Genomic DNA, 16,177 nt, shown 5'->3' on the forward strand with positions numbered 1-16,177 from the left:
GTTGCAGCGGTTCTTTCAGTCACACTGATTGAGCATTTAGCTTTTTATGTGTTGGCTGCTTTGAGTTTGTGTTGCACTGAGAAGACCCGATTTCACTTTTTAACCCTTTTTTAAAGTTAAATAAAAGATGCATTTTCCACAAGCTTCACCTGTGCAGGGCGGCAACCAACGATTATTATTATTGTCAATTAATCAGAGTATCGTTTTCTTGATAAGTCGATTATTTGTTCGGTCTATAAAATGTCAGGAAATGTTGAAACAATATCCGTCACAGTTTCCCAGAGTCCATGGTGGTGCCTTCATGTGTCGGTTGGTGAATGAGGCCCAAATGTTCCTCAACAGAAACAGAAGAAAACAAGTTTCTCCTGTATACCTTAACAATACTATAAGTTTATGTTATGGCCATCAGTTTCAGTGAATTCGGTGAATAACTCCATGAGCCCATGCTATGCAGGAGAAGTCTGTCAGAGGTTCAGTCAGAACTCAGTGCTTCAACTTTATTTCTAAACCAAACTGATAAAACAGAAAGTGAAATGCTCAATTTTGTATCCCGTTTCTACAACATGTAACCTTTAGTTTCTGCTTGCTGTTGCACACAGAATAGGATGTTTGTTGCAGTAATGCTCCTCAAGAGTCACAGATGACTCCTCTCCTTCAGGTATCTCCACAGCGTTTGACTTTTTTATATCTACTGAAGACTCAATCAGGAGAGTTTCATGTCCAGTTGCGCCAACTCTCTCACCTAACAAGATTGTCTCTGCAGAAACATGTCTTTAATGTACAGAACCACAGGCGCACTGTGCAGTTATTTTCCAGTTCAGTCCCAAATATGTCACATTACAGAAACTGAAGATGCTCTAACTCTCCTTTCACTTCTTCTTTGTCTTTCAGGTGTAGTTGCAAATTGCTCAGAATAAGGCAGCACGCTGTTTACTTTGTTGTTCATACAGAACTATTGTCAATGAAATGCATAACATGATTGAAAGTAAAAGACTGATTTACTGCCTCGCTGTTTAATTTCATTAGAAATATATTGGTAACTGAATTGCCAAGGGTATTATTATATAAACAATTATGCTTCAGTTGTGATGAGCATGATTATAGTACCGGGTATGCCACTGAAGGCAGATTCACACTTCCTAAGGTGAAAACTAACATGTTGAAAAGTACTGTAGTGTACAGAGCCGTGGTTACATGCAACACTCTGCCTGGTATATCATTCAAGAAAATAGCAACAATCAATTCAAATTATTATTGAAAAAACATCTCTTAGCTGAACAACTCTCTGTGTCTGCTGATATTTAGCTAACATCAAATCATAAAAGGTTTAATGTTGGATAAATATGAAGTCTTTATGGTACAAGAAGTTGTTCTGTTTTTGTATTCTGACATATAATAAGCTATGGTCAAACCACGAATGAATCATATCTACCGCTATGCTCTATGAATGGTATTAACTTGAACCTAGGTCATGTGCTGTGTGTTGGGTTGTGTCTTGAATATTGTTGTGTTTTGTTGCTGTCGCTTTTGTTGTTGTGGTTTTTGGTGGTAAAGATTGTAATGTGATTATGTACTGAAATGTAGCCTAAGAGTTCACAGTGCTTTGAATGGAGATCCGAATAAAAGATAAAGATAAAGGTCAAACATCTGCCGTTAATTAATGAATGATATTGGAACACAGAGTCCCTGCACACTAACCTCTAATAAGGACACCATGTGGATTATTAGATGTCAAGGTTATTTTAAATGTCTCAATTCTATCCAGGTCACTCACTGGAGCGTGGAGCCACAAGCAGTGACGGATGAGATTTCGTTTCATTTTCTGATCCATAAATCATGTTGACATGTCAGATTAATAGAGTTCAGTCACCTGACCCGCTACGGTTTCAGGAGTAAGGCCTTTGGTCATGTGGTCCAGTTGCTTGCAGGTGCAGTTCTCAGCCCCCTGAGGTTGTTTTTCTCAGTCTAATGAAGCAAAAACCTTTTTGTGAAGAAATGCAGTCGCATTAATTCCTCTGTGAGTTCCCTGAGCACAGAATGGATGAGGATAAACTAACAAACTAACAAGCACCATCTTTGGGGGCGACAAACGGGAGCAGGGGGGATTCTTAAATTTGAATACGCTTTCAAATAAACGGTTTGAGTTTATGTGAGTCTGACCTCGTTTCCCTCCTTGTCTGTTCCAGCTGAATCCGGCAGGCCTGCTGGGTATGCCCCGGAGCCCCACCTCCAGCGAGGATGAGATGGCCCAGAGCTTTTCCGACTACTCCGACGAATGCGCCTCCGACAGCTCCCGCGAAGAGACCATCTACGAGACCATAAGGGCCACCGCCGAGACATCGCCGAGCCGCATGGACGACATTCACACTAACTCGCAGGTCGTCCGCGTCCTCATCCCCGACCTGCAGCAGACGGTGAGGATCCGTGGAGGACAGGAACAGTGGAGGGACGGTCACGTTAACATGTGTGCACTGGTGTGGGAGTCGATATGAAATATGATGTTGACATCTGAGTATTGATCATCCAGCCTTCTTGTAGAGATCCACCTGAGAATTAATGATGCTGTCTGTGACACCTTATAGTCCAGGAGCTTTTTTTGGAAGCGGGTACACAGTAAACTCAAGCACAACACAGATGTATTAGATGTGTTAGAGCTGCCGGAGATGCACTCTAGTTCTAGTAGGCATTAAACAAACAGGTGTATTTTAGAAAAGGTGGCATGTGAGTGTAAACAAACAGCTGCTATTCCAGATGTTAAAGGTCTTTACAGTGACCTTCATGTGCTCCAATGCTCTCTCAGCTCACTGCTCCTACAACAAGCTTGTTTGCTTCTCGAAAAAAAAGGTCTTATTTCTGCCCTTACTTGTACATTTTAAAGGTGCAGTATGTAGGATCTGACATACTGATCCTACATATTGACAACAGCTAGTGGTGAGGTTGCAGATTGCAACCAACTGAAACCTGCCAAGTGTGTAGGAGAACTACAGTGGGCAACGCAAAAACATGAAAGGCTCTCTCTAGAGCCAGTGTTTGGTTTGTCCCTTCTGGGCTACTGTAGAAACATGGCTGACCCCATGAAGAGAACCCACTCCCTATATATATCTATAGATATATATATATATATATATATCTTATTTCTGCCCTTACTTGTAGACATATGGGATGTCACAATAACAGAAATTTAGAAGTCAATATCAATACCAGTGTAATGCCATGATTCTTGATACCCAATTTGATACTACGGTAAAATCAAAACAATAAATCCCATAGATTTATACCGTTTGCGAATTTATAATTAATCTTCAAGTTTCTCACCAAAAACAGAATTTTACAAGATTACATTTGAACTAGGGCTGTCAATTGATTAAAATATTGAATCGCGATTATTCGCATGATTGTCCATAGTTAATCGTGTTTAATCGCAATTTTTTTATCAGTTCAAAATTAACCTTAAAGGGAGATTTGTCAAGTATTTAATCCTCTTATCATCATGGGAGTGGGCAGATATGCTGCTTTATGCAAAATGTATGTATAGATTTATTATTGGAAATTAATTATCAACACAAAACAATGACAGATATTGATCCAGAAACCCTCACAGGTACTGCATTTAGCATAAAACAATATGCTCCAATCATAACATGGCAAACTGCAGCCCAACAGGCAACAACAGCTGTCAGTGTGTCAGTGTGCTGACTTGACTATGACTTGCCCCAAACTGCATGTGATTATCATAAAGTGGGCATGTCTGTAAAGGGGAGACTCGTGGGTACCCATAGAACCCATTTACATTCACACATCTGGAGGTCAGAGGTCAAGGGACCCCTTTGAAAATGGACATGCCAGTTTTTTTTCCTCTCCAAAATTTAGTGTAAGTTTGGATCATTATGTAACCTTCTTCATGACAACCTAGTATGACATGGTTGGTACCGATGGATTCATTAGGTTTTTCTAGTTTCATATGATAACTCTAGCTTTAAAGCTGAGCCCGGGACAACCTGAAAACCACAAGTTGCTTTAATGTGTTAAAGAAATTAGTGGCGTTAAAACAAATTTGCCTCATTATCCCGTTAACTTTGACAGCCCGATTTTGAATACATAATGATTACGTTATAATTCACTTTCACCCAATTCTTACTGAGTAGAGCTTGAAAGCATCATAATGTAACTTAATGCAACCTCCGTTAACGTTAGCGGTTAACTCCGTTATTTAGCCCAGTAGAACTGTGCTGCCCACCGGCTCAACATAGATTTGTTGTTCACAATGTAGCATTATCAGGTAAATGATCTAAGGTCCCCGGGACGCCGTTAGTCTCGAACCCTGCTACGGTACCTGCTGTACTTTAGACGTCACGTTTTCAGAATTTGGTATCGACTTGGTACCAAAGTATTGATTCTCATGACATCCCTAATGTAGATATAAACGGCTCATTCTACGGTAACAAAAACACAACAATTCTTATTTTCAGCTGATTATACACTAAAGAAAACATACGTATTAATATTATATTCCATTTCTTCCAATAGATCCCCCCTAAATGCTACACACTGTTCCTTTAAAGACCTAGATTTATTTAATTTTATCTTATATTACTTAGAGAGACATACAGTACTGACATCTTCTCATGAGATATAACACATTTTCATGTACTCGGGCAGAAAAGATGCAGAAAAGATGCAAAGATCTCTGGTAAAAGATGAAATACTTCATCTTTTCACACTCAACCATCAATTAAATTTTCATTTACATTAAATCTTAAAGATACTCAGCAGGCCTAAGGTTGTGACTGGTATCATGATAACCTTTCTGTTTATCTTGTAACTCGTCCTTATCACTTCCATCCATGTATAAATAATGCTTTACCTTTTAAGCAGATGAGAAAGTGTGCATATTAATGATCTGCCTCTGAAACATGCTAGAAGCTTCTTATAGAAATCTTTCACTCATCTCCATTTCAACGTAAAGCCTTTGACTTGATTGATCTCTGACCATCATTCACACGATGTCCTTTCCCATAATAACACACAGTGGTGTGTGAATGTTGAGTGGGCGACATGTAGCGTGTTAATATATAGACTTGTGCTTTGGTGACGGTGTGTGATGTGACTCTTTAATCAGGGAAATGTCTGATTGTAAATAACTGTGGGGCCAACACGGGACTTTGTAGATATTGCAAATGAATGAGGCCAGTTACTTGTGTGGGCGCAGCAATATATGATGGGGTCCACTCTATTGATCAGTCAAATATAGATCTGGCCTTCACAACGCTAAAGCTGGCTGTAATATTCTGGTGCAGTTTGTAACAAGTGATAGATAACAAACATGTAAGGCCCAGAGGACAAAGACAATGACTGATGAAACATGTTATAATTGTCCCCACGTTTTCCATTAGTATGTAAATGACTCAGGTAGATGAATAGCGGAAAAGCAAATAATGCATAATGAATGTTATTCTTAGGCCCGGGCCTCATACCTACACAAAGAGTGTGACTAAAAAAACACCCATGCTCTGCTGTTTGCCCACAGATTATACAATACAGTATGTGAATGCAAAGATCTTTCTAACTTTAAATGTCCAGTGTGTAGCATACCGGGGGATCGATTAGCAGGAAGGATCATCAGGTCAAGTCAAGTCAATTTTATTTGTATCGCCCAAAATCACAAATCACATATTTGCCTCCGTGGGCTTTACAATCTGTACAGGATACGAAACCCTCTGTCCTTTACAGTACGACCCTCTCATCGGATAAGGAAAAACTTAACTAAAAAAAAGCCTTTTAACAGGAAAAAACTGGAAGAAACCTCAAGAAGAGCAACAGAGGAGGGATCCCCCTTCCAGGATGGACAGACGTACAATAGATGTCGTGTGTACAGAGTAACAACATAATGAAAATACAACATAGACAATCCATATGACAAAAAATAATACATGTAATGTGAACATATGTGAGAAAGTGGATCCAGGAGGATGTCAAGCAGCTTCCCGGCATCGCCAAACAGATAGAGCCAGAGCAACACGACCTCCTCCCCACGCCGACCAGATAGGGCCCGAGCAACACAACCTTTTCTCCATGCCAAACCGGTAAAGGCAGAGCAACACCACCTCCTCTCCACGCCAGCCAGATAGAGCCCGAGCAACACAACCTATTCTCCATGCCAAACCAGTAGAGGCAGAGCAACACAGCCTCCTCTCCACGCCAACCAGATAGAGCCCGAGCAACACAACCTATTCTCCATGCCAAACCAGTAGAGGCAGAGCAACACAGCCTCCTCTCCACGCCAGCCAGATAGAGCCCGAGCAACACAACCTATTCTCCATGCCAAACCAGTAGAGGCAGAGCAACACAGCCTCCTCTCCACGCCAACCAGATAGAGCCTAAGCAACACAACCTCCTCTCCACGCCAACCAGATAGAGCCCAAGCAAGATGACCTCCTCTCCACACCAATCAGATAGAGCCCGAGCAACACAACCTTTTCTCCGTGCCAAACCAGTAGAGGCAGAGCAACACAACCTCCTCTTCAGGTTTTCTAGGTTCTAGTTGCTTTAAAATCGAGCCCGCTACACGTTAAAGAAATTAGTGGCTTTAATACAAATTTGCATTATTATGGCGTTAACTTTGACAGCCTTAATGGGTACGTGATTTTGTAGGAAACAGGGTCTCCCCACTACGACTAAAATAAAAGCAAGCTAACTAAAAAGACATCTAGAATAACAAGAAAAACAAAATAACCCGTTCTTCTGCGTTAGTAACCCTGATATCTATTGTGTCACGCCTGAAATGTATTTGTGGATAACAACACAAGCTTTAACAGTGGAGTCTGAATATTTGATATGTTTTATTAAATTCAACAGTGTAAATTATGAATGTTTCATGTACATAGCAGCCACATGCATTCATTAGCTGCACACTGTTCCTTTTAACGAACCCCCAGGTGTGCTACATCAACAGTATGGGAGAACAATGTGGTGCATTGTTCCATTAGAAAGACCACTGGAGCTCCTGTGGGCAGTACAGTACATATAGCTGTATGCTGCATCGCCGTTGATCATATAGCACATGCAACGGTATCTCAGTAGATATTACTTTACTGTCATTCCCAGCGAAGGTTTAGATGTGAAGCTTTATCATCAAAGAGCAGCTGTGAGTCCCCGTGGAGGAGCAGCTGGAGGTGCCGCCGGTACAGTAGCTTCATCTTGAGCTGATGCAGCTTTGTACTGTAGCTCTTTGTTTGATGAGCGTGTGTCCTCAGGAGCTTTACACTGGATGTCCATGACAGTACAGTGAGCTGGAGCGTTTCCTCATCATGTGCTGCTGGGGCAGAACAAAAAGGCAGAAGAAGAAGAAGAAAGGGGAGGGGAACAGGAAGTTGCTGTGAGGGCTTTGGTTTAGGACCCAGAAGCAGACATAGACACAGCTGGATGGTGGTTGAAAGTCAGGTGGATTTATTATAATTAAAGGTGGTGAGGGCGCTGGAGAAGGCAGGGGACAGGCAGGCTGTTGAGCAGGGTGGAGCAGCTGGAGGAATGAGCTGCGGCGGCGTGAGGATGGCTCGATGGGAGGCTGGCACTGGAATCCAGAAGACAGGAGAACACAAGGTTAGATATCAGAAGCACTAGGAAACATAAGAATAACTCTGGTAAGTAGAATACAGAGCGGCCGAGAAAATACCAACTGGTAGGCAGAACAATCTGGCGAGGACTGGCAGGAAAGCTGGTGTTCTTGTACTGTGGGTTGATTAGGTGATTGTTGACAGGTGCAGAGTGGAGAGTGAGACCAGGTGCCTGATGAGGAAGCCGCGCCCCTGCCACACCCACAGGCAGGGGAGGGGGAGACCCAGGGAAAGCAGAACACTGAAAAACTCCTGGAGTCAAGGCCAGAGACGTGACAGTTGCATGGCGGCTGCTTGACGGAGCTCTACCTCTAGAAGCCACCTGATGCCTCTCTCTCTCTCTCTCTCTCTCTCTCTCTCTCTCTCTCTCTCTCTCTCCTGGGTTTCCCTCCTTCACATCTTTTCATTTGTGTTGTAAAATTCTATCTATGTAACGTACAGCTATTAGCAACTGCTTCAGTGCACTTTGCTGTAACTTCCTGAATGGCAACTCTGAACAGCAGTGGTTCTCAAACTATGGTATACGTACCACTGGTGGGACGCGTGCTTTCTCTAGTGGTACGCGGAGGAATCTCTGACTATCGATTCCTCTTATTGATGCTTTCCCACAGTTATGCTGCACAATGACGCATTCGCACGCTGTATCATGTTTCAGTTTGTTTTGGACCGAAGACACGGTGAAGAGAAAAAAAAGCTCTCAACAGCATGCCAATACTAAACCTGAGGGGACGCAGCCTATTTATACCTGATAAAGCGACACAGTGAACAACAAATCTGTGTTGAAATGAGCAGGAGGAGAGTTAGTAACGTTAGCTGTTAGCAGCCGGTGGGCAGCACAGTCCTGACTGGATAAATACCGGAGATATGAACATTAACAGAGGTGCCATTGAGTTATTATTATGAGGCGTTCAAAGTCTCATCAGGAAAAATGACTATTGGGCGAAGGTAAATTACCACGTTATCACAATGTGTTCAAATGTAATCTCATAAAATGTAGTTTTGGTGAGAAATTTGATTAAATCCAGTTGTTTGAAGGAGATGTTTCACATCAATATAAAATAGATATTAGAGAGAGAATTATGACCTGTTTAACTTCCTAACACTAGCTCTAAGCAGCTTGCCAAGATTGTTTTAATCAAAGCAAATATTTAAATAATCATAATCATTTAAATTGTGTGTTTTTATGCAAACAACCACTATAGATGACAATAACAAAGTACAGTACAGTACTGTGTACAGTAGGCTACCCGCCCTGCTTTTTGGACCTGCAGTGCATGCTGGGGGATTCTCTGTTTAGTTACGTTCTGTTAATGGAAACATTACTACCCAAAACAGTCAGTCCTGTACGGTTCAAAACCTCCTGCATATAATGTCATCTTCTTAATAATCTGCTGTTTGAAGTGATTTTCAGTAGAATAAATGCTGAAAAATAAGTGCTCAGTATGTTTGCTATAAATTAATGTAGTGATAAAATAGAGGTTACGTCTGACAGAGTTTGTTTGGCCCCCGGCAACAATCTGGGTTTCTCATGTGGCCCCCCAGGAAAAATAATTGCCCCCCGGTCATAATGGTGGTACTTGGAGAGTCCAATATTTTCTGAGGTGGTAGGAGGTGTAAAAAGTTTGAAGACCACTGCTTTACAGAGTTGTGTGTGTGATCCAGTGGAGTTGGATCCTCAAGGTACAGCGTTGACCCAGAGATGAACTCATGACCGTTTGATGTCGGTGGTTATAGCTCCAGTATAGAAAGTGTGTGTGTGTGTGTGTGTGTGCGTGTGTGTGCGTGTGTGTGTGTGTGTGTGTGTGTGTGTGTGTGTGTGTGTGTGTGTGTGCGCGCGCGCGCGTGTGTGTGTGTGCGTGCGTGCGTGCGTGCGTGTGTGTGTGTGTGTGTTCACATGTGCACTAAGCTTTCTCACATGTATGCACTAATGCTCCTGATTTCACATTCATCACTGAGCACTCTGTGGTGCCACTTGATCACATGATTGAGTCCCACAGTCCACTTGGAAATCAAACTCAGTTGAATAATTCACACAAGCACGTGCACGTGAGCCCCGGCCTCCGTCTCCAGCTCTGATGTTCACCGTGTGGTACAAAAATAAGCTTTTTAGCAGTTAGAACATTTGATGTATTCAAAAGAGATCATAATTTACTGGTGCATTTGCTTCTTTTTATATGATATGATGTTGCAAATCTATGTACATTTAACAGAATAGTTTGACATTTGGGGAAATAGAATTTGAGCATATTGTTTTATGCTAAATGCAGTACCTGTGAGGGTTTTTATGGACAATATCTGTCATTGTTTTGTGTTGTTAACTGATTTACAATAATAAATATATACATACATTTGCATAAAGCAGCATATTTGCCCACTCCCATGTTGATAAGAGGATTAAATACTTAGCAAATCTCCCTTTAAGTTATATTTTGAACAGATACAAAAATGTGATTGATTTGAGATTAATTGTAGACAATCATGCAATTAATTGCGATTAAATATTTTAATCGGTCCTACCAAAAACACACCATCCAACACCTCTAAAGCTCACCAATTAACACATTAGTCTTTAAAAAACAGTTACAGCGTGTAACTTCACATAAAACCACAACTTGTGTTTTTTACAAAGTGTTAATTACAGTGAGCTTTAAAGGTTTTGGGAACTTTCATCAGAGCCTGCTTCCAGTCTAACCTAAGATAAGCTAAGCTGAGCTAAGCTCCAGCTCCGTATGCACTGACTTGAAAGCGGTACTGAGCGTTAGGGTTGGGCGATATGTTAAAGTTTTCCAACGGCAAGCATCAGCCCAAAAACCGTTGCGTGGGGTCGTGCAGTGGGGCGGGGTAGTCCCCCACTACCCCCACTACCCCCACTACCCCCACGCCATTTTCATCCAAGAGAGCTTGTTGCAGAAAAAATAATACAGAATCACCTATTTGGGATTATTTTGGTTTTGAACCGAACGCTTCCGTCAAGCCGAAGGATCTAAATGAAGCAATTTGCCATTTTTGCAAACATGTAGTGCCGGCAAAAAGATTGTAACACTACCAATTTTCAAATACACCGTCCTGCTGAGCACGCTACGCTAACAGTGAGAGCAGCAGCCCCCCCTCATCTGCCACCAGAACTGCGCTGCTTCACCAGCCCAAAACCTTTGGTTCCCCACAAAAACAACTTCAGCCAATTCAGATGATTCAGCCAATCACTGGTAGCTGATATATCCGTTCCATCGTCCTGCTCCTTTAACTTTTTTCTGCTCACATTGTGAAAATGTTATGATGAGCCTTCAGACTAAACCCGGTGACAGCTGTAAGGACGGTCCTCTCTTCCACACAGACCAACACTACAGACACATCTTGAGCCATGAGAATGTTACAGAAGGAAAATCAGAGAAAAAGACAGCCAGTCGGGAGTGGTGGTGACGGTTCCTCTTCTCCACATGCTTTTCTGTGTCTTTGCTTCTTCAACAATCTTCAAATTGTCCTCCTCAAATAAGCTATTTTTCCACGCTTTATTTCGCCCATCTCAGCCTCTCATTTCATGCCAGTATACAGCTCTTACGTCCAGATGGAGACACCATCTTTTCAGAGCTCATTCTGGTAATGATTCAAAGATTTGGACACAATGGCAGACTTGAGGTCAGACAAACAAGCTAGTTTTCCAAAGATTGTTGCTTCGAATTCTTGGACCACAATTGGAGGGTTTGAGAACACTGGAGAGCTGCTTCTCTATCTGGTTTCCATGGTCATACGCTGAGCCACAGCGGCCAGTGCAACCATCATGAAGTCAGACGACAGCTGCAAATAGCCGTGTGTCATTCGTGAGGGATAAAGGCCTTTACTCACGCACACACGTGTCATTATCAGTGCCTCTACGTTGAACAACATTGATTTCCAGCGCTGGAAACTTCCTCTATATTGTCTAAGCTGATCTCACGTGGAGGGCTGAGGACGCAGCGGCTATAATGGGAGCGGATGGAAATTTGCCATTTTAATAAACCAGCAGAGGGAAAGAAGGCCGTATCAGTCCAAACAGCCCTGCCAGATGCAAGACATCTGTTTTTGTATACCTTCGACCCTTCATCTTTCCTTCCCCTCCTCTCCTCTTCTCTGCCCACTCGACGCCAGGCGAGAGGATTATGGGTAGGCAGAGTTCACAGACTGCTCATCCCTTCAGCCTTTATCACAGACACAGGGCTGCTATCGCCGGCTGAGCAGCACATCCAGCTGTAAACGCTCGCAGACCCTTCCCAAATGCCACGGCACAGCGCCCATAATCCTCTCTGATTCGGACGAAGCCAGAAATCCTGCATTGTGTGTTTGTTTTTTTTTCACTCCAGGGAAGCTGGGACTGGGAGAGAGCAGGGGGCGAAGGGGTCGTGTCAATTACATCCTCAGCAAGCGCCGTGGCTCTGTTTAGCATATAGCAGAGTGACAATAAAACAATAAAACGCTTGGCAGTGCTGCGTGGTTTATTTGTTGTAACTGGGACGGACAGGGTTTGTTCGATACGCCTGAACTGTTTTGATTGGGCACCATTGTTCTGTGATTCCACTCATCACTCCCGGCCTCTTTGCATCCGTCAATCAAAAGTTGGACGTCCAGTTCAACAAGTGAAACGTTTGTCACAGGTTGATTTCAAAGATGAATATTTCACTTGTGTTGATTGTTCTGACTTCACACTTCTTCCACTCTCTCCTCTCTCCGACCGAACCAGAAATGCATGCGGTTCAACCCGGACGCGACGGTCTGGGTTGCCAAGCAGCGGATCCTGTGCACGCTTAATCAGAGCCTGAAAGATGTGCTCAACTACGGGCTTTTCCAGCCAGCTAGCGACGGGAGGGACGGCAAGTTCCTGGATGAAGAGCGCATCCTTCGAGAGTACCCACAGCCAATCAGCAAGGGAGTCCCGTCTTTGGAGGTAAACGGTTGGCCAGTGATAGAATCTAATTTATTGACCATTAAATGCCTGTTGTTACTTAAACTAAATTAGGAGGCAGTGACATATTTGCCAATTCCCATGTAAATATTATTTTACTGTACACTGGGACCGGGCTGTATGGCCAAAAAAGTATCATGAAAAAAGTTTTCATGTCAGTCTGCCAATATTCTGTATATTCTGATATAAATTAGGTCAATATTTCAGTTGAGTTTATATATTCCCTTAATCTTAACCTCTCAACCAACCCTGTTTTTGGTAAGTGGGCTATCCATTTCTAAAGAACAGCCATATGCTTGTACAACACGATCTCTCTCCCAACTCGTCAAATAACGATGCCTGGTCAGCGCCCCTCAGCGTCTGATACCGACGCACCAAGGCAACCTTTAGCATCTGTATGAGACGCGCCGGGCGTTTGAAGTTTATTTTGAAAAGACACTGTATGCATGTAACAAACAGAAACTGTACATTTCATGTGAAGACAGAAGTTTATTTTGAAAAGACACGATGCATGTAACGAGCGAAAACTGAGACGCCGTCCCTGATGCATCCAAAACTAACTCTAGAGGGGAACCTAGAGCGTCATAGTTTGAAGCATAGGGTCACTGACCAAGCGTCCGTATTTGGTGAGTTGGGAATGAGAACGTGTTGGCTTGGAGAGATTGTAGGTTTGTTTCAGCACTGCAGCCTTTAACACTAAAGCCAGTAAAGATACCATGAAAGTAATTAAATGTTCCACACACCTAGCGATGCTCTCTCCAGAAGAACAATTGCTTTCAGGATGGACCCGGAGGTGTTAAGTAACTGATGACTAAGAGGGAAATGTTATCAGTTCCCAGTTCAGAGCTTTAATAGAATCCGTGTTGGACCCGTTGTTTTGCTGTGGACCTTTTTCTCTTTTTTAATTATTTGTCTTTCACTCAACAGTTCCGCTACAAGAGCAGAGTCTACAAGCAGCCCAACGTGGACGAGAAACAGATCGCCAAACTTCATACAAAGGTAAGTGAGTTTAAACTCACCAAATAATAACTCAGAGTTTAACTGTGAGCTTCGCTTGTGGCCAGTGTTTGGGGTCCTTCAAAGCACATTGGCTCTCAGAGACTGGAAACGATTTATCACAGTATCATCAGTGCCAGCTTTGGCTGTGAGCAGAAACTGGTTCTGCAAATGTGGCACCACATCAACATGTTTATTCCAACTCAAACAGAAACTGTAGCATGCAGCATGTCTTGTAGGGCTGGGACGATACACCTATCTCCTGATTCGATACTATCACCATACTTGGGTGCCGATTTGATATGTATTGTGATTTTTGTTAACTTTTAAGGTGGTCTCTAGCCCTCACGTCAGCTTCGTTCTCTTTATCCATCCATGGTCAGCTCCATCGGGGCCGTTTGAATGCATTTAACATAAATGTCAGTATATGGGTGCTCTACAGTCGTAGCGTCGGCCCATTTGACCACGGAGACAAGAGCGATGGCCGGCTCGACCTCGCACTACAACCATACGATAACGTTTCCTGCTAACTTTTTTAGACTTTTTTTCTGACATATGTCAGCCTTTTTTTAGGAAATATTTCAGACACTTGTCAGACTTTTATTCAGACATGTATCTGCCTTTTTTCGGACATATTTCGGACTTATGTTTGAACATATTTCGGCCTTTTTTGGGACATTTTTGGGCCATATTTCGGACATACTTTGGCATTTTCTTGGCCTTTTTTGGGACATATTTCAGTCCTTTTTAAAAGAATTTTCAGACATATTTCTGACTTTTTTAGAAGTTAGCATGCAGCTTTAGCTGTAATGTCTAACTCTGCTTTTTCCTGCAATGTGTGTAACCCAAAGTGTTTCCATACTTTACTGGATGTGTAGTGTTTACCACGCTGGATTTAAAATGTGAGTGTGCAGCTCGTATCCCGTGGACCCTCCAACGTTTTCTACTGTCTTGTTTCATTTCGCTGAGGTTTGTTTTGGTTGAAGGATGACGTCACGTTACTCAGACTACAACAATAAAAGCGTTAACTTCCTTCTACCTCCACATAGACTCAAATTAAGCAAATATATCGATTCTGGCATTAAAACATCTATTTAGAAATCCTAAAAAATTTTTTTTACATGTACAGTTATACTGAATGGATACAAAAATGCCATAGAGGAAAACACATTGTTTGCTGTGAGCATTTTCTTCCTGGAACAACCTACTCGACACCGAGTGTTTAGAAGAGCAAATAAAGGCTTTCAGAAGGAAGCTGAATCACTGTATTGTTGCCGGTCAGCTAGAGACTCTTTGCCTTTCTTCCTCTCTGTTTTGAAATAGTGGGAAACATTTCCAGCTTGGAGGCAAACTGGAGAGTTAGCATGAGCAGCTGAGCAGACAAAGAGATTCAAGAAAAAGATGTCACAGTGCCGCCCCCACCTCAGTCTGAGTGTCGACTGGCCTCTGGGAAGTGCAGTGTGAAAACACCACAGTAATGACTGTTTCACGCCAAAGGTGTTGCCAAAATATAATAAAACTCACAGATTGCTTTATCTATTTAGCAGCTCCACTAGCTAGTTGAGGTAAGAGAAGTGTTCATTCTTGGCAGCTTGAACTGTGTGACAGGGGAAGGATGGGTAAAAGACACTCCTAGCAAGTGAATAGTATAACTTACCTGTACATTTGGGCTTAATTTGAGCTCTTCTGTTCCTCTGTGATGATCTGTATGATGCTCAGAAGGAGTCTATCTTTGTTTCTCCCACATGAATTGAAGTGAATCTCTACAGTAACCTGAAGACTGTTAGCCTCTTCGTTGTCGTGTACTGTGAGGCTAGCTCTGGGCTGCTCTCCCATAGCTACTGTACTCCTTGTAGTGCAGCCAAAGCATAAGTGTCTCTGGCAGCTCTCCGTTAGCGGCACACTAGGAAACTGTCTGACAGCTGCTCTACTTCTGAAGAGAGGACTGGAGATGGAGAGGAAGGAGAATGAAAGATGAAAAAGGCAACATGTTTTTATAAATGTGGAGATGATAACACAAACTCAAACACGTTTACATTCAAGTCACATCACCAAAAGCCATCATTCAGACAGTGTGGTTCTTCTATTATAAACATTTATTTCTAACACTGAGTCTTTTCTTTCCCAAAATTGGCATGACCCAACTTTTTGGCGGTAAGGCTGAAGCTCACACTGAGACAGCCAATAAAACGCCAGCCTTCCAACCTTTTTCAGTAAAAAGAGAGAGGGAAAGGACACCGTCCTCCAGACTCTGACTCACACACACAGACACACAAACGGGACATATCAGCTGCATGAAATGAAACATTATAACACAGGGCCATGTACGTGAACGCTTGACATTTCCAGATATTGAAGCGGCAGTGACTCATCATGGTTGATATCTAAACAGAAGCACTCTGTGGTCAATATTGTTTGATTTTCAACCCAGTCGCCAGAAAAATTGTTGGCAGAGTGCATTCGTGTAAATCACAGGATACATTGACTTTCAACGTTTCTGAACCACAAATAAGTTTCATAAATATGTTTCGTATCAGCCTCGTATCACGCTTGCTGTAATGCACAATGCCACGTGGTTAACGTGGACTCCCTTTTTGTCACATTCCCTGAGCCAGTTTGTGACAAATCGGGG

The 16,177-nt window shown here is 42.5% G+C and overlaps 1 protein-coding gene across 3 annotated transcripts in view; it reads left to right on the forward strand.

The window, feature by feature from the left end:
• Window positions 1–16,177, forward strand: part of LOC141781527 (SH3 and multiple ankyrin repeat domains protein 2-like) — a 231,139-nt gene that overhangs the window by 67,248 nt on the left and 147,714 nt on the right. For all 3 annotated transcript variants that reach the window (XM_074657353.1, XM_074657358.1, XM_074657364.1), the window contains 3 exons: window positions 2,187–2,414; window positions 12,328–12,531; window positions 13,477–13,548. In XM_074657353.1, the coding sequence (XP_074513454.1) occupies window positions 2,187–2,414; window positions 12,328–12,531; window positions 13,477–13,548 (504 nt within the window). The remainder of the gene's footprint in view (window positions 1–2,186; window positions 2,415–12,327; window positions 12,532–13,476; window positions 13,549–16,177) is intronic.

Source organism: Sebastes fasciatus, chromosome 2 (genome assembly GCF_043250625.1).
Source record: "Sebastes fasciatus isolate fSebFas1 chromosome 2, fSebFas1.pri, whole genome shotgun sequence".
In the NCBI taxonomy this organism is placed as follows: domain Eukaryota; kingdom Metazoa; phylum Chordata; class Actinopteri; order Perciformes; family Sebastidae; genus Sebastes; species Sebastes fasciatus.